Source organism: Semicossyphus pulcher, unplaced genomic scaffold (assembly GCF_022749685.1).
Source record: "Semicossyphus pulcher isolate SPU_LCO1_2020_fin unplaced genomic scaffold, fSemPul1.0.p SCAF_8, whole genome shotgun sequence".
NCBI lineage: Eukaryota > Metazoa > Chordata > Actinopteri > Labriformes > Labridae > Semicossyphus > Semicossyphus pulcher.
In genome coordinates, this window is record NW_027211759.1 from 13642661 (window position 1) to 13670609 (window position 27949).

Genomic DNA, 27949 nt, shown 5'->3' on the forward strand with positions numbered 1-27949 from the left:
TTGCAAAAATAAAATAAAATATTACAATATAATAAATATTGTTATTTTGTGGTTAAAAAAAAGAAGCTTTTTAAAGTATTTTCTCTTTGTTGACACATTTGTCAAATATGCAAGTTCAGTTAATATAGACAAGTATTTAAGTAGTAACTCTTCCCTTTACTATATTGTGTTTTAATAACGTCAAAATAAAATAAACCAATTTACAAACTTAGATCATCAACAGATCATACCTGTGTGTGTGGGAGATATTTAGCTCTTTACTTGCTATTGCCTATGGCCCACTGATGAAAGCCTTTGCACTTGCAGTATTACAGACCGGGTGGCTCTGTGTGACTTTCGCGGAAGAAATCACAAGCGGCGCCCAGTTAGTGACAAGTTTTCCATCACCCAGCAGTGGTTGGTCTGCCAGAGAGGGTAGGCGGAGCTAAGCGGCTGCTTTTCCGGTCTCTGCAAGTGTTCTGAGTAAACAGTAATCTACTATGGCTGAACAAACAAAGAAAAGATCGATGACGACAGATACAACTTCAAAAATAAGTGAAAATCCAAAGAAAAAGAAACAAATTCATCGCTCAGATGAAGGCAAACAGTCTAAAAAGGAAAGCGACCGTCAGCGAGGAAAATCAAGAGTTACAACCAGAGCCAACCGTGGGCGTCACACATGTCTGGATATCTGGGAAGTGTGCTCCCTCAATTACCGGTTAACACCATAGGTGCCGCCAAAGAGAACAACGATCTTCGAGATTACAACTTTAAAGACTATTTTTGGGGCAATTATAGGAGAGTGAAAAACAGAGAGACCTGTCATGCAGGGGAGAGTGTGTGGGTGTGTGGGTGAATATAATGATTTCCCGCTTTCTTTTTTTCTTTTGGAAGATGTTCAAAACTCCGTAAACATGTTGTTAAAAAGAAGAAAACGCTGTGCGCTGGATTCACATTTAAGAAGCCGCCTGTGTTCCGAAGCACTCAGTGATGTAAGTTTTAAAAGCCTAACCCTGTAGCCCTGCAGCCTCCGGTCTACCTTTGAGGATCAGCTGCATCGCTCCGTGCCTCACGTTACTAAAAATAAAACCATATCCTCCAGTTTACAGGGTCACTGATGACTAAGCTTTGTAAACTCCTGTAGCACAGCAATTTATCACAGCTTGTGCAACATGTAATCTTGGTGAAAGGAACTGGCAGGGGTATTTTGCTGACTCATCACCTGCACACCTGCACATTCAAACCACGTTTTGTTTTCACAGCTTCAGCTACGATCGCCTGCTAATTATTTAGCTCACTCTGACTGACGGGCCTTTAACCCCCGTCCATCATCCTCATGGTTACTAATTAGAGCGACCATGTTTTGTATTATTATTATTATTAGCGAGTATTACCTCTGCAAACAGCTACTTCCTCCCGCTCCAAAGAAGCAGATATTGCTCCTTTCTGACCACCTAATGGGAGCGTAATGTGCTGCGACACCGCAGGCAGTGGCTGTCAAAACAGTGGGCCCTGTTTCACGGCTGGCCAATTGTTCTGAAGGGTGCTGGACTGGATCAGTGCATCACAGCGGCCGGCACCGAGTCTCACACGATGCACACTGCCCCGGACACACTCGCAGCACACAGTGTGCGCACCAGACTGGTGCACACGGACACTGGACGAGGACAAACCTGGTGCAGATTAGAGCACAGTTACATCTTTGTTGTGGTGGTCGGGTTATTTTGGAAAACACAAGAGATTTGCACAATAAGAGGAAATAAAACCAGCTGCAGGCCCAACAGCATCAAAGGCATGGATTCTAATGAGGCTTAAGTTAGTAGGAACTAAAAATGGCGCCTTAACCGAGGCAGTGACGCTTCAACCAAACAACCAATAAGTGATTCTATTTGCCGTCTAAGTCAGTCTCAGATGTTTGACAGGTAGATGCTCATTTAAAATGTGCTTTAGCAAATAAATCCTGAATAGCTGACAGGATTAAGCTTCAGAGGACTTCATGAATGCAGAAACAGCCTGACAGCTACATTAGAGAGTACACAGAGTGAGCATCTCTTAATGGCTGATGGTTTTCATGTAGCTGCTTTATGACTGTTTTATTTACGTTACTGAAATACGGAGCTGAGCTGAATGTGCCTGACAAGCGGGGCAGCTACCAGCACACACTCTGTGGTGCTCTCAGGCACTCAGGGAAGAGATAATGTCTAATCTGCTTCTACAGTATCTCATAGTGGCAGATCAGAGCGTCATCTCAAATCACACCCACACAGTCGTTCAGAGATTCTGTGAACGACAAAAAAGGCCCGTGTTATCGTGTTTTTCTTGCAGAGTTAAAAGCAAAACAAATTTTTCTTACTGTTTCCAGTTGTGCTTCTACTATTAGGCATCACAGACTCGGATCATTCAGGAGCTTCCTGTTGATCAACACATTGCGATTTAGCGCTGCTGCGTTGGCCGACCTCCATGTGACAGTCACACGAGCCTGATCTCTGCCTGACATTTAAGACACTAAAAGCCTGCAACCAGGAGTCTAGGAGCTGACACACTACGCATATCACGCATATACACAGATACAGTGAGGACAAAAAGAGGCACAAAAAGAGGAGGATGAGAGCCCTGCATCCGTCCTCCGCGTCCTCCACTTCATCTCCAAACCCTGAAATCACAGAGCGGACGTCTCCTCTCCCCAACTGCTGCTTCACCCCTTCAGACTCTCCTCCCTTAATTTTCACCAGTACTGTAATCATCATCAAAACTATCATCAGCGTTATTATTGTTATTACATTTTCAAAAAGTGCAGAGAGAACTTCCCCGTGCCCTCGTTCAGAAGGCAGGGCAGTAAAGGAGGATGGGGAAACAATGGCAGTAAGAAGAGCAAGAAGAGCGCAAGATGAGAAAGAGAAAAGAGAAGAAGATTTCTGCCGAGTCTGGGTCGTGTTGCTGCTGTGACCACGCACGCACACACACACACACACACACACAACAGGTGCACACATCAATGCAGCACACCACACAGTCTAAACTGGTGGAGATCGATCCCCATCAGCACAAAACAAGAGCACAGGGCAGCACAAAGCATTCATAGCATCGATAAACAGACAGAAGTGAGCATGTGCACAAACAGCACGGACTTCTGCTTTTTTTATCTGAACATTGGAAGAAGATTTGAAATTGGTTTCCTCAGTTGGTGATGCTGTGAAAAATGACATCATCGTATCACGGGTGGGGGGGATTGGTTCGGTGTGTTTCTATTTTTCTGCGTCTTCTTTTTTCTCTCTCCACGTCAGGGCTTCACGTCTGGAAAAATCAGGAGCGATCCTTTTCACAAGTTTGTAGTGTTCCCAGCTTTCCCAGCTTTGGAAAGTTCAGTTTATAGTTGTTTCTTTTTTATTTTTAATCTCTATTTTTGTTGGAGCTACAGCACAGCACCCACAGCACACAGACGACAAGGGGTGGGGGGGCACGGGAAAAGAGCGTCCAGCGAGAGAGAGAGAAAGAGAGAGAGGGGGGGGGGGGTCCACTAATATTGTGCCAGAGGAAGAGAAAGAGGGAACAGTAAGGAAAACGGAGATAAAGAAGAGTCTAGAGAAGAAAAACAGGAGGGAGAGAAGAGACAGCAGTATCAACAAATCCATCTTAAGTTCAGCTGGTTTCACACACCGAGTATTGATTGCTTTCGAACACTTCAGCTTGAACATTAAACCTCTTTTGAGTAAAAGGAGGGAACGGGGGGAGGATTTGGTACACTTGAGACAGATGACAAAGAGGAGGCGACAAATGAAGAGCCAGGAAGGGAGGGAACCAGCACACAGGCTATGAATAACATACTGCATACTAGTCATGTGTATAGGGGAACTTCTGCCAATCTCTACGCCTAATATATAGTATATGTACATACAGTACATACTGTACAGTATTGTGTACCTGGAATAGTCATACAATAGGATTATACGAGATTAGATCGTTAAGATTCTCTGTGATCCCGCGGGACTGGCACCTTAAATGGGTCGGGGGCTGCAGTAGAGTTAAAGGGGCCGACAAAGAAACTGAATATCAGACCTCCACAGGCAAAGTGCATAAGGACAGACAGACACACAGACAGTCAGAAACAGGGGGACCATTGGCAAAGTGGTGGGACACAGAAAATAAGACACGGCCGTATGAAGAGGAGGAAACAGAAGAAAAGAGAGACTTTAAAAGAAAAAGAGTTTAAAGGTTTAAGAGAGCAGATGGCTAATTGTACCCGTGTTTCGCAGCCTGGCAGCAAGTCAGTCTTGTGCATAAGGACGGGAGTGGGAGGAGGAGGGGAGGGAGGAGAGGGAGTAGGAGACGGGGAAGGGGCCACGGAGGAAGCTGGGGCGGTGCGATCAGGCCTTGAGAGCGTGCCACTGGGCGACGTTAGTGCGCGGCCGAGCGAGCATGTCTTTCCAGTGCTTCACCTCCCCTGGTCCACTCTTCCACGATAGGTAGATCTGAGAGAGGGGAAGAAGAGGAGAGAGAGGGGGAGGTGGTGGTGGTGGTAAAGAAAGATGTAAAATAATTTAGAGCTCCTTTCAAACATCAGAAGCTGCCAAAGTGCAATATTTGACATCTGGTACCCGAGAGAGAGCAGAGGAAGGAGTTGAAGAGAGTTCTCTCACAGGCTGCATTACCAATTGATTTTTTTAACATATTTTGCCGTTGAAACTAATCAATGAAGCCTGATTCTTTGCTGGGAGCAGTGACTCCCTGGAGTCTCCCGCTTGTTGCCTGGAAACCGCTCCGAGCTAAGGAATAGTCCAATACATAACCAGCCATAAATACAGAAAACTGTCGCTTGCACACTTTAACAAACTGTGTATGATGTGTTCATTATTCATCTTGTAGTAGGGAGGTTCTGTTACTGTTGCACAAAGCAAGGCGGACGTAACCCAGGTTTTGTTTTAACTCTGGAGAAGAGATCGCCTTGTAGAACTGTAATTTGTGATGCTGTTATTTGGCCTTTTCACTGCATTAAGCCTATGGCACTTTATGTGTCGATAGAACAGGCTTTTATTTTGAAAGGCTAATAGAATTACTTCTGGTGATCGTAAAAAGGAAAAGGTAAAAGTGAACAGTCCAGGGGAGACAGTTTAGCTCAGCGGTTCGATTGCACGTCCTGTGCACAGAGGCCCAGCCCGAGGTGTGGCGGCCCCGGGTTCGCCTCCCACCCTCGGCCCCCTGCAACATGTCGTCCCTCCCCTGTTTCCGACACTATCCACCGTCCTCCCTCTCAAATAAAGGCATAAAAGGTCAAAAAGAACAGTCCAAAAGTTAAATGCTTTATATCTTAGCACCTGGGGTTTGTTAATAAATGCTAAACTCATCAGCTGAAGTGTCGGACCATCTTTTGGAGGTATATGCTACGCTAGGCTAGCTGTACCCCCCTGCTTTCTGTGTTTATGCTGAGCAAACTTCTGTCTGATCTATAATCACCAGAAATGATGATACTTACTTTGCTCGCCAGAGTGCAAATTAATGCATTGTAATAATGTCTATGTATTCATTTGAAACAGGAAATGTTTATCACTGTGACAAGATCAATAGAAGTTTTAGTAGCTAATATCATAATTATAAAGTTCTTTATTGGCTGCTGACCAGAACAAACTTTTAAGCTAATGTTGTTTCTAGACTTTTCTCTTTAATTGATTTGTTTGGACACTGCTGCCAATAATGCCAAAGAAAATAGAATTAATTTATAATGTGTGTGAGGCAGTAATTCATTCACATCCTTTTCCTCAGTGTGTTTTGTGCGTCTGCCTTCGTCACAGAGGTTTATACGCCGATACCGAACTTTAAAGTATTACCTTGCCGATGACGTCGTTGCGGCTGAGCCTGTCCTTGTCCATGACGGTGATGATGATGGTGGTCTCCCTCAGAACATGGGCGGGCACATCGAAGGGGAAGGACTCGTTGAAGATGGGGTTCAGACAGCGCTTCATCGTCACCGTCTTCTTCTTCTCCACACGCTTGTCCTTGTGCATCAGCCACACCTTCACATATGGATCTGCAACGTGGAACGTAGAGAACAGCAGTTTACATGAGAGCGAGGATCAAGATGCCCATGGATGGGTCAGGTTTGCAATTACCCTCCTAATTGTTAAAGTCAGGGAAGGCAGCGGGGAAGTAGATACCTAGTTTGAGCTCAAGGTCAACTCATCCCCTGAGCGACGAAACATACAAATGAGGAAGTATTTATGGAAATAGGGCCTGGGATTTGTACCACCAATTCTGGAGCATTAGCATATTCTGTAATGCTAACAGACACCGCTGATACTACAGCAGGAGACCGAAATGGTACAAAAATATGCCACAGAAAGGATCTCACAGTGAGACCTGATACTTTAAAAACCCACAGCAGACTGAGCTGACACAGATTTGGCTCGCAGGCTGAAGATCCTCATAGATATACAGGAAGAGAGAGAACAGGAAAGGGGGAGACGCTGGAGGTAATGTCACCTTGCCGCCACAGCTACGGGTCAGTAAGTGTGCCATGTAGATGGAGGCTGTGTGTGAAGCCGCTGAGCCTCCACTGTTACGAGAAGGGACTCAGACTGGTGAGCAAGAGAAAGGATTAAACAAACAAGACGGATTCTCTACCTGAGGTGCCCCCGATATCCATGGCTTTGAGGTTGCGCGCTTTAATGATGTTCACAGTGATGGTGTTGGCAGTGGGATTATAGCAGAGAGACAGCAGCAGGTCTCCTCGTCTTCCCTGAGGAACACACACACACACAAACAGACACAATGGAGTGTGAATCACCCAGACTAATATCACAATTCATCAGGGAATATCAAACTCCACATTACTCACTAGCTTGTTGTGTAATCTTACATCACTCTGTCTGCTCTAACTCCTTGTGCCAGACGCAGACGGTCCCGTGACCGGGCTGACTTAGCTGAGCCCGTTGCTCACCCTGATATTATGTCAAGCAAGCTACAATGCTAAAAAGAACATCGCTCTTGTTTTAAGAAAAACTCTAATCCCAACATCTGAATGAAAACATTCGGGCAGATGGCCATCCCTCCCTCTCTTACACTGCCATCACTGCAGGGCTTGAGCTCCTTCCAGAAGGTCTTTATCTGGCCCAGTTCCACCTTGTTAAGGGGGATTGACACCTCTCCAATGGGGTCATTCCTGCTGAAGCGGTCGTAGTCCAACACCTGAAGGTAGAGAGTGCGCTCTCTCACCTTCTCGTAAGGGAAGCCTAAACAGAGACAGAAAAAGCATGAAGAGCAGAGAAAGAGAAAATGAACACGATTTTCTTCACAGTCCAGAGAGGACAGTTACATCTGCACCGTGCTCACCTGGGATGAGTTCGGCAAAGTACATACAAAAGACGGCAGCAGCAGCCAGCACTCTCTCTAATGACTCCAGTCAAAACTATTCTAAGGCCATCGGCGATCGTTAAAATTTTAAAAACTTTGAATGTTATTTGGATATTTTTGCCCTGGCGCTGCCATCCAACACACGATCGTCACAATGAAACAATGAAACAGATCATACAGGTGAGTCTCTGCCTTCTGCGTGGGCGCTGCCGAACATCCACAGTTGCAGAGCTCAGGAATATTAGTTCTTTTAACAACACCTGTTTTAGAAATGGAGATTTTATTAGCGCAAAAAATCTAATTTCACACCTTGTTTGTGAATTTTCACACAAATTCCCACAATGCTCTTTGCACGGAGAAACGACTGCGTGTCAAACTTGCAGTAACACTTGATTATAATGAAAAGTAATAACGATGCATTGAATAACTGTGTGAGATGCAGAAAAATTTCTCGAGTACAGCCTTCCAATGTTTGAACAGTGTAGTTATCTTTTAAAGAGGGGGTCTTATGCGGTCACATTTTGAGACATATAAATTTACAATGTTGGATGTCCAAACTAAACGTGAGTGAAGTTTCAGATCTGTAGGTAAAAGTATGTTGGAGTAATCCCCAGATGTCACAGAGTGCAGCCTCAGCAGGCTTCAGACAGAGCTGGCCAATCAGAAGAAAGTGGGCTTGTAGGGGCGGGGTTTCTTAAAGGGACAGAGCTGACTGAGTCGTTTCAGGCAGAGGCTGTATGAGGGCCTGCACAGAGCACCAGAGGGAGAAAAATTACGAGTTTTTTAAACTGTAAATTATGCTAAGCTACTCCACATGTATAACAGAGTGAAATACGAAGCTTTAAATTAGCATAATACCCCCGCTTTAAGGGTGTCCTATTCTCACTGGTTTTACGTGGTATGGACCTTTTTGGTAGAGAGAGGGGAGGCTAGTTGATGATGAAACAAAGCTAGAATAGGCTTTAATGAAAACAATGAGGGACAACAACACTTCTTTGGTTAGTAGATAACAGATATAACACAGACCCTCAAACAGGAAGGTTTCGTTCCAGTGGGGGTTCAGGTTCTTCCTCTTGACCTTGGTCTCCAGCTTGTGCTTCTTGTCGGGCAGCAGGTAGATTTTGACGAAGGGGTCTGAGGTGCCGGAGAAGTCCTTGGCCGGCAGCTCCTGGCCCCTGAGGACCTTTACGGTGAGGGTCGTGTTCTGGAAGCTGTAGCCTATGCTGAACTGGATCCGGCCGAGCTTCTCACTGATGGGCCCTTCACCGTCATCATCCTCTGAACCTGGAGACAGCTGCGGGGCCACAAATACAGTCAAACAAACGTGCAACAGCACAAGTTCAGTCCAAGGGCACACACTTTCTGTAGCACGTGCACACAGACCGTGACAGACAGAGAAGCTGTGAGGGGAGGAGATCGTAGAGCTGCCTTTATATCACGGCGTACTCAAGCAGCTGCTTAAAGGCAGAGATTGGTCTGACATTAAGAACACTGAGAGAGTTTTATTTCCGTTCTAATGTTCTTAAGAGGCAGGAGGTGCTCAGATTGAAGATAGAGGAGCTTTAGACCTCCCATTCTCTCTCGCAGCCTCTACGACTGCTTTATCACTGCTGTGCATTAAAAGGCCACTATCTGATAGAAAGCAGCGGACAGTAAGAGGGAAAGAGAGCGAGAGACAAGTGGATAAAGTGGGAGAGAGAGAGAGCTTTGCATGAGAAGAGAACTGTAGCACAGCTCAAGGTTGGTTCTTTGCTTGCAGCTGCCGTCATGCGTGTTTCTTTTCTCCCCGTGGCTCCTCCTTCTGTCTCTGTCCTTTATCTTTTCTTTCTCAAACAATGGCAGAGATTTGAGTGAAGCGTCGTCGTGCGAGAGCCTCCATGCAAACAGTCTCTTGGAGCATCACCTGACAGGTATTTCAATGCTTTAGGCAGAGCTTCAGTTACAAAGTGACAGAGACTCACTCGTTCAGCTTTTGTCAATATGGGTTTTTAGAAGTGACACGCAGAGCATTTGTGAAATATCCCAAGTCTCATTTATCAAACAGCGCGAGTCACCTTGAATGGCTCGCCTCGCTTGATCGTCACTGTGGGAACTGCCTGTGTTTTTTTCCCTCCATTATGGCTCCTTTATTACCACGTGCAGCTTCAAACCAGCCTGGCTCTGGCATGGAGGACGACGCTGTAACACTAGTCCTTGAATAGCGGCACGGATTTTTGTTTTCAAATTTAGACATAAAAACAAAAATTGAGAGAGGGCGGATATTTGTTTGTAATAAATAAAAGTGCAGGAGAGTTTCTGTAGAACTGTACTGCGGAGGTCACCAGGCCAAGCTTACTCATCTGCAGACATAAATAGCCCCAAACAAATCTGCTGCTTGAATAACATTTGCAAAGATCTTCAGTCTCGATGTGCCTCAATATATAACTTTTAGACAAATAAATCATGTCCTTGGCAGTAATGGCTATCGAGGTGGGGGACTCAGGGATTGAGAAACAGGCTAGAACCATGTTACGTTTTTGTCTTTTATTTGGATGTATTGACGATAACATGATTAAGCAGTTTACAATGTAAAGGGTAGGTTAATGACAGCTAATGATTCGGTGGTTGCCTTAACAACAGTAGGAACAAAAAGCCGCCCCCAGCTGCTAAAACGCGCTCTGTCTGATCGGGTGTTTACTTCCACAAAAAAGGCAGTGCGGTGCGCCTCGCGTTTTACAGCCTGCAAAGAGCGTCCTGTCTGATCGGGCCCTAACTCAACTAGTTCCACAACTTAACTGAAACTGCACTTTTGTTGCCGAGCAACCCAAACATTCTCCTGCACTCTGTGTCTACAGGTTACCACAGATCAGCTACTTTGTGTGATGTATATTAATCTGTTGGATTTAATTTATAAAGCAACCAGTGAAATAAGAGTCTGCTGTGTGATTCAGAGGTACCAGCTTGATCAATGTAAACATACACAGTCTGTTGTATTGTTAACTAACAGGATTCAGAACACCTGGCTGAGGCGGAGTGATACACATCTCCATATCGCCACTCTTGGAATGCCTCAGACGACTTAGTCAGAACTAACTGTTGTATAATGTAAAATAACATCTTCCATATATTTGGAATAAGGGTGGACAGGGTTTAATAGGCAGCAGTGGATGGATGTGTGGTGGCAGAGAGGGTCTTACCATCACCATGTCTCCAGTAAGAGAGTTGGCCAGGTCGGTCACGGAGGAGTGGCCGTCAGCATCAGGAGGCTGGCCCTTGGGGCTGTTAGCCGGCTTGTTGCCCCTGAAACAAAAACACAGTTTGACCCGGAGGGAAGCGGCGTGGACATGTGCAGAGAAGCTAACTCGTCTCCGGAAAGAGAGAATGTCTGAGCACACGGGGAGTCCAACCTCCACCTGTTTGGCGCTTGAAAACCGCCTAACTGAAACGACCAATTGGGTCCAAGTTTGCCTTGGATAGATGTCACTTCAAAGTGGATTGTGCTTTCTCTAGCTATCGTGAGCGAAGCCAAATGAAATCTGCCAGAGATCCACAGATAAATGGCGGGCGCTAGAACTGAGGACACTTGATGTGGTGAGTTGCGTTTGATGAAACTTGGAATCGGAGATGACTATACATATGTCCAGTGTGGCAAACATCCATGTCTCTAACAAGAAAGTTACCTCCACCAAATAAACACACATTTTCAAACAGAACACAAATAAAACCAGCTAATTTTATAACCAGAGTTTAGGATTAACCCTTATTCCCTTTACAGACATTAACAAGACACACATGTATAATGACATGTAACATTCATATAGACACAGTAGACAGACACGTATAGCAACATGTAGAGGACAGACGTTTAACAGGACATGTGTGTGAGTGCGTTTAAATCTCTAAGTTATTAAGGATCTGTATCAAAAACACAAAATATAAAACATAAAGAGAGAGCAGAGATCTCCCATGGCAGAGCTGGTTCTTAGGTACAAATGTTAATAGATGTTAAGTTTAGGATTTGTTAATAACATAAGGTTAAAGTGGGACAAACATTGTGGGAGAAAAAACCTCTATGTTCATACATCATGAAAACAACAAGAGTCACAAAAAACAGCAAAAGAAGACACAAATTAAACGAGAATAAAGAAGGTGAAATTAAAGAAAGTGTGAGCAAAGATAGAACAAGAAAGAGCCAAGTGCGAAAGTCCTGGCCAATGCGATGTGAGACATTGGACACAAAGCACTCCATAGATGACTGGTCAAGGCACATGGAGCAGCTGAACACAGAAACACTGTTAGGCAATCAACAAACAGTAAGTAGAGGAGGAAAAACAAGAATAGAAACAGAGAAAAGAAATGATCAGACGCAGAGAGGATGCTCAAGTTGCAGACACACAAACACACACAGACACACACACGGACAGAGGACAGAAATCATAAAGACCGCAGATAAGATAAAAGGTTCAACACAGAACGTACGAAATAGAAAAGCAAGCTGAAAATTATTTATCTGTATAAGAAGAGATAGCAAGTATTAATAGCATGAACAGTGAGGTTACGAAAAACCAAAACCAAACAGAGAGTGAGATTGTTACAAACACCAGCACATTAGAGAGAAAAAACAGAGCTGCAAGAAAAGATAGGGAATGAAGGAGGGAAAGCCTGGAAACACAAGAAAGGCTTAGTTTGGTCAGTCTGATAAGTATCAAAGAATAAGAGACTAAAAATAAATAGCTATGCACGCACAGTATCTCTAACAGGAAACAAACATGCTAAAGGGAGAAAAGAGCACAGAGAGGAAAAGAAAAAGACAATAAATACAATTGATCACCAGGAAAAGGAGAGCAAGAACCACCGTTGTCTACGTGGAGAGCTCAAAATCAAAGATAGATGAGATATAGGATGAAAGAGAAATAAGGCGAAGGTATACCACACAGGAACATAATATCAAAAACACAAAAAGGGACACATAGTAAGAACATAGGAGGAGCACATTTAGAGTGTTACAAAAGAGGGCGTTGGTAGAAATGAAGTACAAATTAGTATAACTTTAAAACTAACCTGAATTTCCAACCTTTAAGCAACACTCTAAAAGTGTGGAGAGGGGACACAAGGGCCAAAGCGCAAACTGGCATTGGCTACATGTGCATATACAATATATGCAAGTAGTTGTCACTCAGGAGAGTGAAGGCAATGCCTTGGACAGGCAGGAAACAAGGAGCCCATAGAAAAGTCTGTCTGTCTGACCAGCATTCTCTGTCGAGCTTTTCTCCGAGAGAATGTAGGTTTTTTTTTTTATTAGGCCTAAATCCGCATGAGAATCGATGTTGAATGCAATAATGTGTACATTTTTGCAGAAGACAAGGACAGAACCGGGGGGAAAATATACTGACAAATAGACAGACAGAAAAGGCAAGCAAACAAGACGAGCAAACAGACAATCACTTCAACCAGCAAAGGAACCAGAGCGAGACGGGGGGAAGGAGGGATGTTAACCACTTTCACGAGAGGGGAAGGGAATATTCATCAATTGGTGTTAGTTGTATTAGTTGCCAAGGGAGGTAAATGCATTTTCAGGGGCGTGTTAATTTATTTATTTCTCTAAACTGCAGGCAACGAGTCTGCGAGGCGAGGAAAAAGGCTGGGTGAAACACTAAACCAAGATCTGAGGATCTGCTCAAAAGAGCTCTAAAGCACGGAGAGAGACTTAGGGTTTGAAGTAAAGCGAGGCACCTCCCTCCTCCTCCACCTCCCAACTATCGATGGGGGAGTGTAGGCTTCAATTATTCATTCTCTTCATGCTTCATTCAGGGGTTCAGTGCATTCGCAGGTAAGAGCTAGTGCAGCCAGGGGAAAGGCCTTTTCTACCAGCCCTGCTCGACAGCTCCTGAGGTGGTCCTCTGCTCCAGCGCTGCTTCCAGGGCCGTTTAAAGGAAGCAGCTGCGGCTGCAGGAAGTAAGATACTTCCTCCACATCACACACTTATCATGAAGATGTAATAAAGATTGTTTTTGGTTTATTTAATTTTCTTAAAAGGCCATATTAATTGTTGCAGAAGGTAATGTTACAACTGATGCTTTTTCTGTTGATGCTTCAAAGCCTGCAGTTGCCTACAGTGTCCAGTAGGAGGCAGAGTGGACTCGAGTTCAGATCTGACTCTCCCACAGCTAAGGCACAGAAAGTGGGCTGTTGGCATAGCAACGGCTCTAGAAACACAGACCATACATATCGGGGTTTGGGGTGTGTTTGACGAGAGGTTGTTGGGAGTGGGCGCACAGGGAAGGGTGTGTTTGGAGGGGTGCAGCAAACAGGCAAACACACACTGAGAACAAAAAAGGAGGAGGTTTAGGATATATGACAGGTACGGGTGAGAGCCTCGCAGACACACACATTCACATGAACACACATATGGAGGCAGGCGGGGCCACTTTGGGTTTCACCGTCCTGTGATACTATCCTGTTTTTGTTACCTGACCGAGGGCCAGCAGCTCGAAGAGAGGGGTAGGGGGGGAAAGACACTCCACTCCTAGGCTGGAGAGAGACGCGAGAAAGAAACCCAGCTCCCCCCCTCTTTTTTTTTTTTTTTCATCCCCACCCCTCTGCAAACATGTCACACTCAAGCAAACACGTTCGCCTGAGACCATGAAGTGATGTATCTCAATGTCTATGCTCAATTTCATAGCCGCCCACTGTATCTATCATTTGTCAGGGGCCACAGCAATACTTTCCCAGCATCATGCACAGTCAAATCCACAGCAGTGAAGCATGGCGCTGCTTACATAACTCAGCATCCACATGAAACACATGAACATTCACACTCGAGTCAGCCAGTCGTCCCTGCTGCTTCACTTCTCGAGCTACCACCAAACACTCTGCTGCGACGTATAAATATGGATGCTTTCACTGTTAACTAATTGCTTCCTGCATGTTGGAACTGGGAAGGAGTCTAAAATAGCATCATTTACTGAAATCCCATTTCAGGAAGAAGCAACAAGGGAGGTGCTAAACGCTGCCTTCTGTGTGTCTGCTTCTTTCACTCAACTCCAAATGGAAAACAGAAAACCACAAGACAATTCAGCCGCTGCCAAATGTTGATCTTTGTAAGCAGTGTTTTATGTCTATTTCAATTTTATTGGAAGCCGTACATGGGATGTTTTTTAATGTGCTGCTTTTACTTGAATGACCGGCCGTCGCCCTTTAAACAACAAAACAGTAAAGCATTGCAAACATGATTATTTTAAAATCCAAAGATGAGCTTACCCTATCTGTTACCTCCCTTTATGGCCTCCCAATGCTCTCTGAATTAAGCATTCATGTCTCAGAGCTCAATTAGAGCTACTAGCCGATCATTTTTCAGCAATATGAAATCGTCAAAACACTTTAAAAGTCCATTAACACTCCGAACACGAGTCGACTAAATGTTTTGTATGCTGGGTAAATGCAAAGATTGCCTCCGAGGTAGAGGCTGCTGCAGATGTGCCACCTGTTCTGAGGCAGGACACAGGAGTCCCAGGTTAATGCTCCAAATAGCTCGTCTCCCCTTCCACCATCCATCCATCCATCCATCTATCTGTATGTATGAGGCGAGCATGTGTACCAGCATGTACGTGCTGGCCAGAGTGCTGCCTGCAGCGTAACGCGTGGCTGTGCAGAGTACCGTGAGCACTCTCTGCTACCACTCTCAGGGAAGAAAGATGGATTTGTACCCTGAATTTTCTCTCATCCTGCCCTGACATATGGATGGATGGATGTATGAATGCGTTCTCCTCCTCCTACCCTCTTTGTGACTCCATTTTTTTCTCCACCTTAGTGCTGTCATGCTTTCCCTCTCTCTTGTGAATGCATCTCAACATCCCCTGTGATGTGTGGATGAGAATGGCGGCCACGGGGAGCCAAAGCCTCGGGGACAGCCTGATCCAGAGTCCCCCCGAAGGCTCTGCTGATTAGTCGGGCCTGTAAAGCCCGTGTCACAGGAGGAGCAAGCAGAAGATAATCAATTTACATGTTTGTGTACAAACACGCACGCAGATCACATCATCTGGAACAATTATAACAGCCTTTTTTTATACATCTAAGAAAACAAGACTTGAATTCACTGCCACATGCGCTCGACCTCAGATTGACCTAACATTACATTAGCCCCATCAATACACTGTATACAGTAAATGGCCTCAGCACACATCCTCTACCACATTAAGATTGAACTCCTCCTACTCCGGCTAATGCGGTTAGAGCATAAAACACAGTCATGACGTTAAATAAACAAACATTTATATTAATTTAGGTAAAAGGTCATAGCCTCCGTAGGCCGCGTTTGTCTTTCATGTCAACTTAAGCACTGTAATAAGCTCATAAATTATGAAGCAGCATAATATATAGCCCACTTTGCAATCAACAGACACTAAGAGAAGCAGGGAGCGCTTCCCGTCTCGGAGGCAGAGAGCACACATCTATATTTATCGATATCCGCAACATGTATTCTCAAACTGGAAATAACTCTGCTGGCTTACACAAAATGATGTAACATGCATGGATGAATAATTGAAAGACCACAGGCAAGTGGATTGAATGTTAATGTAGCACAAGGATAAGTCCCGCCTCCTCTGTCCTCAACGTGCATCCTCATTGGGCCGTTCGCTTGCTGCTTACAGAGAGCTCTAGATTCAATGCTCTTGGGGTTTGTGGCTTCTCTTTATAGCAACACTGCAGGAGAACCTTGAGTATAGGTTCACTGACTCGCAACAGAATTGTATGAGCGAAGGCCAATGAGGCATTAACAAGCCACTCCAACATCCTAATTAAGCTTTCTAAGATCCTATGGATGCCTGGGATATAAACATCTCATGTGTTGCCTCAGAATCAAAGCAACACATAATTTTGTAATCCAACGCCAGCTCCCTGCTATTTAATTACCCAACCTTCCCTTTCTCTCCCCTGAAGATGTGTGGCCTTGGTTTGGAAGTCTCTATCATGACCACCAGCTCAAACTGTCAGTCAGCTCCTGCCTCACTTCATAAACAAATGGCCGTTCAGAACACTTTCATCCATTGCACTCACAAGGTCAGCGACGAAGCGTAACGAATAACAAGCACTGTAACACCTTCTCACGGCCGGTGGGGAGAACAGTGTGCTTGTTTGGCTTCCCTTCAACTATGGCCGAGCAACAATGAAGCGTAAACACAGCTGAAGGCTAAATGAAAAGTCTCGCTGTGGTATTTGTTAAGCACTTCACATACATGTTCCTATTAACAAGATTATCTACCAACTGTAATGCAAGGCCAAGACTGTTTATGTTTCCAGCGGTAGAAAACTCACTCATAACTTTAATGCTTTAAGTAAAACAAAACAATTAAAAGTACATTATAAGTAAGAAAACGAGCACTGTATACAAAGTCTTATTTAAAATAAAGTAATGAAAGATATCATAAATATGTAGTTAAACCTACATCGAGGAGTTTCTGGACTCATGAAACAGTCCAAGTTTAATACTGATGCCTGAATATGACCTATAAAAGCAAACCAGACCACCAGCGAGAAGATAGATAGCCTGTCTTAGATAGTTATTCCTAATGTCTGTCACCGCTGTCATCATTCAACAAAGAGTTTTTATGGCACGCAAACTCGAAAAGCGTCCGTTTAGCCAGTTTTAAAAGGAACCAAGAGGGGGTTTCTCTTTGGAGAATACTACACACGCACGTACAAGGCAGGATCAGCAAAGAGATAAAAGGCAGAGAACTGAGTGAAGAATTCCAAAGCTTAAAGAGACGGGCAAAACACCAGTCAACCTTTGTCTGTCAATCAACAGATGGAGCAAACTGTGGGGTTTGAGGAATTTAAAACTGATACTGAATTCGCCCTTTTCATCAACATGTCAGATACTTAATGTGTTTATGATATACATAGCATGTGTAGTCCATAAAGGTGGACATTAGTGTCAAACAAGTGGTTACATTCATGTTGAACTTGCTAATGAGATACAGTATCTTCAGGTTGGCTTATTATTATGAAGACATAAAATTACTGGGGAATATTTACAACTTTAGCTTATATACAAAATAACCAAGCAACCAGATCTGATAGTTGTCAGCAGAACTAGATGTATGAACTATAAGTAAACATAATTTTAAAAGTTTCACCGCCGTCATATTACTGTTATTTATCTACATATAGATTTATAACCTCATCTAAAAATATCCTTAAGACAGGGGGGGATCCAGACAAGTGGCCAGGGGTCACCTGTGCCCCTCCTATGATTGGCTAGTAGCCTTGTCAGAGGCGGGACTTATGTTAAAATCAAGTATTTGGGCTGTGTTGCAACAGGCTGCATGTAGCTTTGTTTGCATTTGAACCTTCTTTTTGAGTCCTTAAAGAATAAGGCTTAGAAGCTTTACATGTTGCCACTCTGTTGTGTTACTTTTTAAAGTTAAAAAATATACATGGTATATAACATATTTTACACATTTTAGATGCTTTAATGTTAGTAGTCAAAGTAGATATAGATGCTAGTGATTCATGTTCGTGGCAACCCTTCAGCAGTCAGTGCCCCAGTTGGTCTCTTTTTACTCGCCACCAAAACAAATGCACGTAATGGATCTTTACGACACTAGGGGTCCTGATTTTCTCCAAAGGGGCTGCCATTAACGACACAAAATATCTCATGGCTGCTTTAAGTATTAAATTAAGTTCTGCATATAAATATATGAAATGTAACATAATTAGGATGTTAATCCTCATGCATCATCGTTTAAGCAGCGTTTTACTGTCCACTATCGAGGTGGTGCTACTTTATTATATACTGTTGGTGGTTTAGTCCAGTGGTTTCCAATCTGAGGGGTCGCAAGACCAATCTGAGGGGTCGAGAGATGACTAATGGGACACAGAGGAAGGAGACATGTTCCTTTTTTGGTGATATATTGAATAATTTTATCTCTTTGTGCCTCCAACAGTAACGCTAATGAAAGCATGTGAGAAAATTAAAGAGAATGTCTCTTTGGTTGAACTGTTAATAACTCACAGACATTTCGAACGTGACTAGGAGCCTCAACGAGACTCTGCTTGTTTTAAAAAGGGGAACAGGCCCAAAACACAGACACTGCTGCTTTTATGTTAGAGAATGCATCATATATTATAAATAATCGTTTACTATGTTGCTCTGTACATTAACTACCAACTATAGCTGTTACATTTGATGGAGTAAAAGCTGAGTAAAAGAGTTGCCTGGTTCACTAGTGGTTACATTAATGCAGGGCATCATCAGCATTATCAGTTGTGCAGAGCAGCTCTTTGATATTTACCATCGGGGAGAGATTTCACTTTTATGTTGATGACTTTAATGCTTGAAAGTCACATAAACTACTCAAATTTACTTCATCTGCTTTATGTTTGGCTGAAATAATTTACAAGTGACAAGTTGTTCGGTTTCATAAATTCAAAAGGGAGAAGATGACTGATGCAGGTATGGAGATGAGTCATGGGCACATGAAAGACATGTTTGATGTTAATGCACAGACTGATGATACGGCTGTATAAGGGGTGTGGAGAGTGAGAGACGAATGGAAGTGCGGCTTTGTCTCCGGCTCGAGAGCCCCGTTCAGAATGAGCAATATGCCAGGAGTGTGATTGATTAAATCACGCTCAGACATCTGTGAAGTCAGCACTAACACCACAGGGAATGATACACTCCCAGCAAGCTTACAACTGGCATTTCTAATATACGCTGGACTTTATTAGAGCCTCTAAAATTAGCTTCCAATTAAAGTGTGGCTAAATCATCTATTATACATTTGTGTTTGTAATCTATCATGAAACAAACAAAACAACCAGTGGCTCAAGTGGAATTAGTTTGTAGCCCAGGAGAGGGATGCACGGGAGCTCACTAAAGGGCCGAGACATTAAAGCTTTCATTATATTCAAATCGCTTTCCTAACGTCCCAGCTCTCGATTGTTCACACTCTGTAAACTTTCAGTCGTCCTGATGTGTGAAAGAAATTAAATGAACCTCAGGTTAATCTAGAAAATACCACAATGCACTCAATCACTGCTAATCGAGGTGAGTCCTGCAGGCCACGTGCCGGACCGAGCCGCCTGTGGTTACCGCTTGCTGTTTAGTCTATTAGCGGATTTCACAAGCCATTTAAGGAGGTTTCCAGGTGAACACAAAGGCTGGAAAAGCTAGATGTAATGTGCAACGGCAAATTACACAGAAAATTGTTCTCCTCTGTGGCTCTTCGGGTTTCACACTAATCCCGAACAATGGAGATACTTTTGATGTTCACAAAAGCGACATTCTTTCTCAAAGAATACTTTCATGCTTGTTTGTAACCCCATGCAGAGCCGTGTTGGCTCCAGGAAAATGCCACAGGATGCTCGGGGGCAAAAGACTACAATGCAGCAGACAAACCAAGCGACCGATGTTTTTAACCAGTGTTTAATGCAGCGCAGCTCAGAAGGCACATTTTTGGATGTTTAAAAGGTGCTTTAAAGTTCAGGACTGATTATTTCTGTCACGCTGAAGACAAAACAGATCCTGCAAAAGCTCCGGTTGCACAGCCCACACGTGCAGCTTCATACTGCAATAGTGCAGGGTAGATAAGAAAACAGTTACCTTTTGTATTGTAACAGAGCCTCAGTTTTGAATCAGGTGTCAAATTGATTGAACACTTGTGAATGAGGCGTAATTGCTGTGACGAGTAAATCAGGATTTGTTCACCCTCCCCTGCCATTTTGTTTCTAGGTGTGCGTCATTTTATGTATCTCCAAATTGTCTCCAATTTGTCACAGAATCAAAGTGAGGTTAAATCGAACTAATTGGACTGCTGAGGAAATCGAGTGTGTCGCATCTGCCTACGGCTGGACCGAACGCAGGATTTCACTGTGGCTCTGTGGTGTTACATGCTGGCGCAAATAATCACAACCACCATCTACGGCTGAAAACGAACAACACAAGCGCAGTGTGGTGAGAGCTGTGTGTTTCACAGGACACAGCCACTGTACTCATTTGTTCGTCTTAAACTGTTTCACCAAAAAACAAAAAAGCTGGTCCGTTTCCTGAACAGAATGCAAAACTAATTATTTTGGGAGATAGGGAGATGCGAGCGAGAGCGCTGCATCCTTATAGATGAGTGGAAATATTTTGGCTTCTAGTGTGTAAGGTGGCTGGCAAGGAAAAGGTTTATTTTTAGCACCATGTTTATGTAAGTGACTACCATGTTGTGGAATAATGAGGAGGCTCTCTGGGCCCTCGGTGGAGCTACAGAGACGGGACTCTCAGAGCAGCAGAGGGTGATTGAAGGGAGCTAATGAGCAGGAGGGAAAAAAAAGAACACAGGGGTAGAAAGAGCTGGGATAATAAAAGCATGAAAATACAAAGGAAATACGACAATTACCAATGGAGGGGTTCTGTGAGGCAGGAGTGAAAAGACAAACAAACACAGATGGAGATGGTGGAGGAGAATGTCGTTGCGATCGGGACGATAATCATCATGGTCAGGAGAAGAAGACCACTGGCATGAGAAAACATCCTTTTATTTGATTCTTCAAAATTCTCAAGCTCGTTACTGCTTTACAGCCACATCAAACAGCTTTATCTCTTTAAACATGGCAGTTTTATAGGCTTTTTTTCTACATTTGTTTCCATAGTCAGCTCTCATTTTTATTTCAGTAACACAGTGTCGAGCTTTGCTGCTATTTCAGGGTAAGGTCTGTGCACAATGCACTCAAGTGCAGTGACTCAACCAAAAACACTAGAAAACAAAACTACTCTCCTCTACCTAGATTCTGAAATCATCTTTTGTTTTTCTTCGATTTCATATCCTGCTCTTCCTTTCATTTACACTCCATTCTCTCACATACAACAAGCACTCTCAGACATTATCTGGTACCTCTTCTCAGGAGGGGGCTCCTGATTGGCTGGTGGTGCTGCCTGCGCTGTTTCCTGCAGGTCAGGGATATTGGCAAAGTCATCTTGCTCGGCCACACCTATGGCCAAAGCCAGGACCACCATCTTCCCCTCACTGGCTCGTCATACAAAAAAATACAATAAGAGATAGAAGCAGAAATAGAAAAAAAAAGAGAGGCGAGAAAAGAGAGCAGATGCAAAGGATAGGGAAATCGGACATGAAGAAGGTGTGGTGCAGGGGGAGAGAAGAGAGGAGAGGTCATTTCAGGTGACGGTGAGGACAGGAGAGCAGAGACGCGGCGGGACAATCAGAGACCAGAGGAAGCAGTAACAAAGAAAAGGTCATAAATCTGCAACAACACATAACATAAGCACTTTGTCCAGGGAAGGATATTAAGAAGGTACCTTCACCTCAAAGGCCAAATTAATAATAATGTAATGAATTTAATGAAGTAGTGCTGACAACAGCTGTAGGTTGTGTTCACGTCGTAAAGACAACAAATAATTAAAGGAACTGCTGATGATTAGTTAATGATCGTTAATGGATGTGATATTCAGCAGCCTGCATAACAGCTCCCACACGTTTAATAGGTATGAACAGGCCTGTATGCACACACTTACAAACCACGCCACCTACACACACACACACAGCAATTTATCGAGTTATTTAACCTGCCTTCTGCTTTCCCTCCAGACTCACCTTTCCCATCGAACATGGCCGCCGTCTTTCTCAAGAGTTAAGATTTAATCAAGCCTCATTAAGAAGATCTGGACTAATTGTTTCTATTTGAGTGACACAGTGTCTTGAGGTGCTCGGTGTGTGTCACCGTTTCTGGGTCACTGCTCTCTCACTCTCCATGTTGCACTCTTCTCATTTCATCTTCTCAATTCCGCCACACTTGCTCTCCAAATCCCCTTCCCCCCCCTTCATCCCTGTCCCCTACTCTTAATTCCCTGCCTCCTCATCACTGCCTCCTTCCCTCCTTCTGTCATCCACATGCACGGTTCTATAGCTTAAGCCTCTGACTGCGTTACAATACCTCCGAGAATACCTCCGCTAAGAAAAGATGGTGCTGCCAAGCTGTGAAAAGATATCACCCTTTACTTTACAATTCCGTCTCTTTTACAGTCTGCTGTCAGCTGTCAAAAGCTTTTCTGGCAGCAGCATGACGTCTTGCTTAATAATCTACCTCTTATACGTCTATACATGGCACCAGCCTTTTATGTCTGACTAACCCCACAACCCCTTTCAGATAGGCTCAAGGACCCCTTTACTCACACCAACCCTCGTGATGTGTTTTAATTGATTTAGCTTTCATACCACTTTTTTGTCTGTTACTTTTAGCTTACTGTTTCAATCATTTGTTCATTACTTATAGCGAACTAATCCAACGATGTACCCATTTCCTTTTAGCTAATTTGAACTGTTTATCAATGCCTTTAAGCTCCTGTAAACTGTTTTGGTTAGCAATCACTATCCATCACTTCCTCCTTATTATTTTAACTATTTATTTTTTTACTATTAGCTAAGGTTTTAAACTGTTTATCCCTTACTTTTAGCTAACGGTTATCCATGACCATCTAGCGTAACTAGCTAATAACTTGTGCTTTTGGCTAACTATTTGACCCTTTTACGCATTACTTGCAGCAGTGTTTTAACCTTTTATCATTTAGGCTAACTTTAGCAATACCTTTAATTCATTGCTTTTAGCTAACTGTTATCCATTACCATCTAGCGTAACTAGCTTGTAGGCTATTGTTTAATCATTACTTCTGCTTTTAGCTAACTAATTGACCATTTTAGGCTTAACTTAGAGCTATATTTTAACCTTTATCCTTTTAGCTAAGTTTAGCAATACCTTTAAACATTTCTAGCTAGTTGTGTTAGCTGGTAATGGATAAAACGTTAGCTTAAAGTAATTAATTTATCATTACTTCTGCTTTTAGGTAACTATTTCACCCTTTTACGTATTACTAATATTTCAACCTTTTATCCTTTAGGTGAAGTTTAGCACTTTATGTAATTCATTACTTTTAGCTAACGGTTTATTCATTACCAGCAAATGTAACTAGCTAGTAATGTTTAAACATTACTTGTGCTTCTAGCTAACTATTTGACCCTTTTCCCCATAACTTGTAGCTATATTTCAGCCTTGAATCCTTTAGGCTAATTTTAGAAATACCTTTAAATTAATTGCTTTTAGCTAACTATTAGTTAGCCTATTGTTGAATTCTGCAAACTGTAAATATTTCTCCATCACTTTTAGCCCACTATTTCATCTCTTTCAGCAAAAACATGTATCAACTACTTTTAGCTTTTACTTATGACCTTTAGCTAACTTTTTGAACTGATTACTTTTGGCTAACAATTTACCTTAAATCTTAAATCTGATTAATTATGAATTAATCAACCACATAACTTAATATTGACCCTGACAACTGCGGAACTACCCTTGTTGGGAGTCACAGGTCTATATTTTAAATGCCTAATGGTGTGGTGCTTGTACTGATACTGTAGATTATTGGATCCCTCTCCTTCCATCTCCATTTAGGTATGGGCATTTACACTCAAGAATATTGGTAAAACACTTCAATCAATGCACTGAACATTAAGGAAGCAGAGGAGAGTGAGGGGGCAGACACTGACACCAGGATAAATTATTGGTTTTGAGCCAAAAAGCATGAGGACCAATCTACCCAAGAGCACCATTTGGTGAAACGGCTCCAAAGGCTAGATATCTGTGTCAATCACATCAACACATTCACTGAGCAATGATTCATACAGATAGGGAAAGTGGCCAAGACTGAAATTAACTGGCTTGAACAATGGGTCATGTCTATTACTAGACTGCTCGGTCATCCATCATATGAGGTGTTACTGTTGCAGATCAGGAAATACAACAATGACCTCAATCTCACGTTTACAATGATGAGTGCTATACTTATTACTATTATGGGCGTTATACTCAGTGACCTTGGTAGTGACATGTGCTGCATTGCTAATGCTCAGTTAGCCTGTGGCATTAGTTCAGCTGTGTCATACTCAAATGCCCGGAGAAGCTTTAACGCTCATAAAACAGGAACACGAACCTTGAAAAGCTACTGTAACACAAATTCACTGCAAAGGAACATTAAACACATGTCGTACCTTGGCAGTATCCTTCCTCGCCCTTCATCACTACCCTCTCTCCTTCATCTGCCCCCACTCCACTTCTGGCCTGAAGTAACAATATGTTGTAGAAGTAATGGTGCTGGTGACATAAGATCAATGCTTCAGGGTTAACACAAATCTACACACAGCTACTTAACCCTTGTTCTTGTACTGATGCTCGGCAGCACATGGACCGTGTGATGTACAGATCCTGACACGCATGTCAGCAGGCTAGCAGCTCAGGCAGCAGACACAGATTTACAATTAGCAGTGAAGCTACAGTGTTACCGCAGGAAAAGGTACAATTTTTAGTTGCAAATATGGACGAGGCCTCGTGATGCGTCTGCTGAGCAGGATAGTAAACATCGAGTCCAAAGGATGGCTCAGAATAACATCATCTAATTGAGTGGGATGGTGTGAATAGAAAATATATTGTGACTTTTTATGACACTGTCTCATGAATATTATGAACTAGCACCGCAAGCTCTGTCCTGTAAGGACAATTGCAGCAGACAGGCTGAATGCCATCCAAACAGATGTTGCTGCTTAGCAGAGCATAGTGTGTAAACATTGAACAATTCATCACAGAATGGGGTAGAAATAGCTCACAATATGCTGCAAGTTCCTTGCCATTTTTCATTCACATGATGTCATTTAATCTAAAATGAGGAAAATGCATTTTTTTCCCATATTGCTCAATAAGACGCTCTGTCCCTGTCTTCGATTTATGTAAGCTTTAAATTCTAACTCAGATAAGCTTTGAGAGGATCATTAGACATATCACAACTTTGTGTACTCCAGCTCTAAGAATAAACATCATCTATAACGGTTAAATCAGTTTGTACGATGCATGACGTCTCGATGAGATGAAATGTTGATCCATCTGCACACCCGAAGGACTTACAACTAATCTACATCAGCTTATTTCCACTAATAACTGAATGCTTGATATCATATAATCAATTATAATAATAAACTGACCTCATGTGGTTCAACTTCATCATCCTACATGAACATGATGAGCTCTAACATGGACTGAACTGCCTTTAAAGCTATATGAACGTCAGAAAACATTATCCTGTACATTCTCCAGACACACAATCTCATATAGCCTTCAACAACATAGACGCATAAATACATAATATACATTTATACTTGTATGCACACAAGCATGCAGTTCATATCAGATAGACAGAAGTAATATCCTTCCCTGGACATCGGGTGCAAAAAGATTTTAAAGAAGAGAATTAAACAAAGTTAAAGCGGATTAGTTAGTACTTAAACTTCTATAAATAAATGTAACTCTAAGAGATTAACGGTTATATACATTAAAGCAATATAGCCGTATAGCGTAGCATAGCTTAGCATAGACTGTAAGACACAGATAGAGACAGCAGCTTTAGCATGTGACACAAAGTTATGAATGAAGAGTTGTAAAGACTCACAAGAAGGATTTGACGTCCAGGCCTCGATTCTTGATCTGGTCCATCATGTAATCCCAGCTGCCAGGGTTGGCACGTGTGCGCCCTGCTGCTCCACCTCCCCTATAGCGAGAGGCCCCTGCTCCTGCCGGGCTGCCCCGTGCCCCCCGGGGGCCGCCTCTCGTACCTGTACCCCCACCCTCACCACTGCTGCCACCTCCCTCTCCTCTCCCAGCACCCCCACCACCACCCCCCGGCTGTCCAGGTGCAGTGTGTAATTGTCCCAAGCTCTGGGATGTGGTGGGCGGATGGCTGAGGACGGGGCCTGGCGGGTGGATGAGCGGCTGCTGAAGGCTCTGCTGGCGCAGTAGCGTCCGAGGCCGGGTGGGGATGTGCTCCAAAGTGGACGCATAGGATAAGACTGGATCCCCAAAGCTGGGAGGGCAGAGGAGCAGGGAGGAAAGAGAGCGCAAAGAAGGCCACGGCCGGCAGAGGACAGGATGATGAGGGAAGAAGGAGTCAGAGGACACGTAGGAGGAAGAAGAGGAAGAAGAAGATGTAGGAGGCGAGCCGTGGCAAGAGGAGGTGAGTTTGTCAGCAGTGGTGAGGTCAGAGATGAGACAAGGTGGCACAGGGCAGTAGGAGGACACAGCAAAGGAAGTCAGATTGACGTCAGGAAAGATACAGGAAAGTTCATCCAAACAGGAAGTTGATGATGGTGAGGGGGAGGAGGAGGAAGTAGGAGGAAGAGTGGTATAAGAGGAGAGGGAGGCAGAGGGAGGAGAGTTGGGAGGTGGAGACAGGAGGAGGAGGAGAGAGAAAGAGAGCACGGTGAGGCAGCAGCAGTAACAGCAGTAGCAGAAATAGCAGTAGAAGGTGCAGCCTGAGTGATCACTGTGTGCTGTGTGCTGCACGAAGGCCTGAGTCCAGCAGCAGTGTGCCGACTGCGAGCTCCGCCTGCGCGTCTGCGTCACATGTGTGTGCGCCTTGCGTGTCTGCGCGGTCTGAGCGTGCGGTTTGCGTGAGGGTGCGTTCCGCGCGGGCAGCGGTCGGATGTGAACCGTCCGCAAGGGCAAAGTGCGACTCTGCGTTGCCTGACCTCGCCGAGGCGTGAGCGCTGTGGGTTTGCAGCTTCCCGGCCTTGTTGATGAGCGTTTTTTGGTGTGATGTGAGATCCCCATTTTCCTCTACTCGTCATTCTACTTTTTCCATCTATGACAGCTTCTCTTCCTGTCTCTCTTAGTCTTTTTCGTCTTTTAAATACATGCTGCACCTCTAGAGACATCCCAACAGCCAACCAAGTCCTACAGTGCGACTCCCTCCCTCTGTCACCCTCTCAGTTTCCACTCCGCCCCTTCATGAATGATGTTTAGGGGGCCTGTTGCCTTTCTTAAAAGTGTATCGTTCGCCACAACAACACGAGGGTGTGTTACATGTTATTTGAATGTTATTTACCTGTGTTTTGTGGGCTCTACTGTATCGTGTATTATCTTTTTTTCTACTCACTAAATATATCCTCCTCTCTCTCAGATCGCTGTGTAACCCAGACTACCAGAATTGGGTCATGAGAGAGCTATTCACATCAGTTAGGCGCATTTTTACTCCGCCTGGCATACTTCACACTAACACAATTCTGGGTAAGGCTTTTAGTGAGCAATCCATGATATTTAACAACCACAAATACAATGATAAAAAGGTATACGGTAGGCTGTGCAGACATGAACACAGTTTGTGGGCACAACAGAGGAAGAGAATAAAAGGAGTGGCTTTACACAGTAACAGAAAGATGGAGGGAGTGATGGGAGCGATAACGGCTGAGGGTGACGATGGAGGAGAGACGGAAAATGGGGTGCGAGACACAAACACAAGAGACACAGACACTTATAGCAGCCTGAAAATAGAATCCAATTATAGACAGGGGGCAAAAAGAAAGATGAGGAGAGAAGAAGAGGAATGAGGAGTGAGGTAGTGATGAGCGTAAATGTGTTGTGGAGGAAGAAATCACAGACACGAGGTGCCAAAGGAAGGTGTAAAAAATCACAGAGAACCGAAAATTAACTGCTTCATTTACAGCACGCCGAATATAGACCCTAAATCATGTCATACATCATGGCTGCGGGACACATGCAGTCAGAAAGCAACACGCAGTTCACATTTCAGGCTAAGTTTTAATCAGAA

At 43.7% G+C, this 27949-nt stretch overlaps 1 protein-coding gene across 1 annotated transcript; it reads right to left on the reverse strand.

Annotated features, from left to right (window-relative positions):
- Window positions 1-27918, reverse strand: syt7a (synaptotagmin VIIa). Its single transcript, XM_069687027.1, has 8 exons — window positions 25796-27918; window positions 21183-21314; window positions 10500-10602; window positions 8350-8617; window positions 7033-7202; window positions 6595-6709; window positions 5802-6001; window positions 1-4448 (listed from the first exon to the last, which is right to left on the reverse strand). Exons 1-8 carry the CDS (start codon window positions 26950-26952, stop codon window positions 4344-4346), a joined length of 2250 nt encoding a protein of 749 aa, XP_069543128.1. The 5' UTR covers window positions 26953-27918; the 3' UTR covers window positions 1-4343.
- Between the last annotated feature and the right edge of the window lie 31 nt (window positions 27919-27949).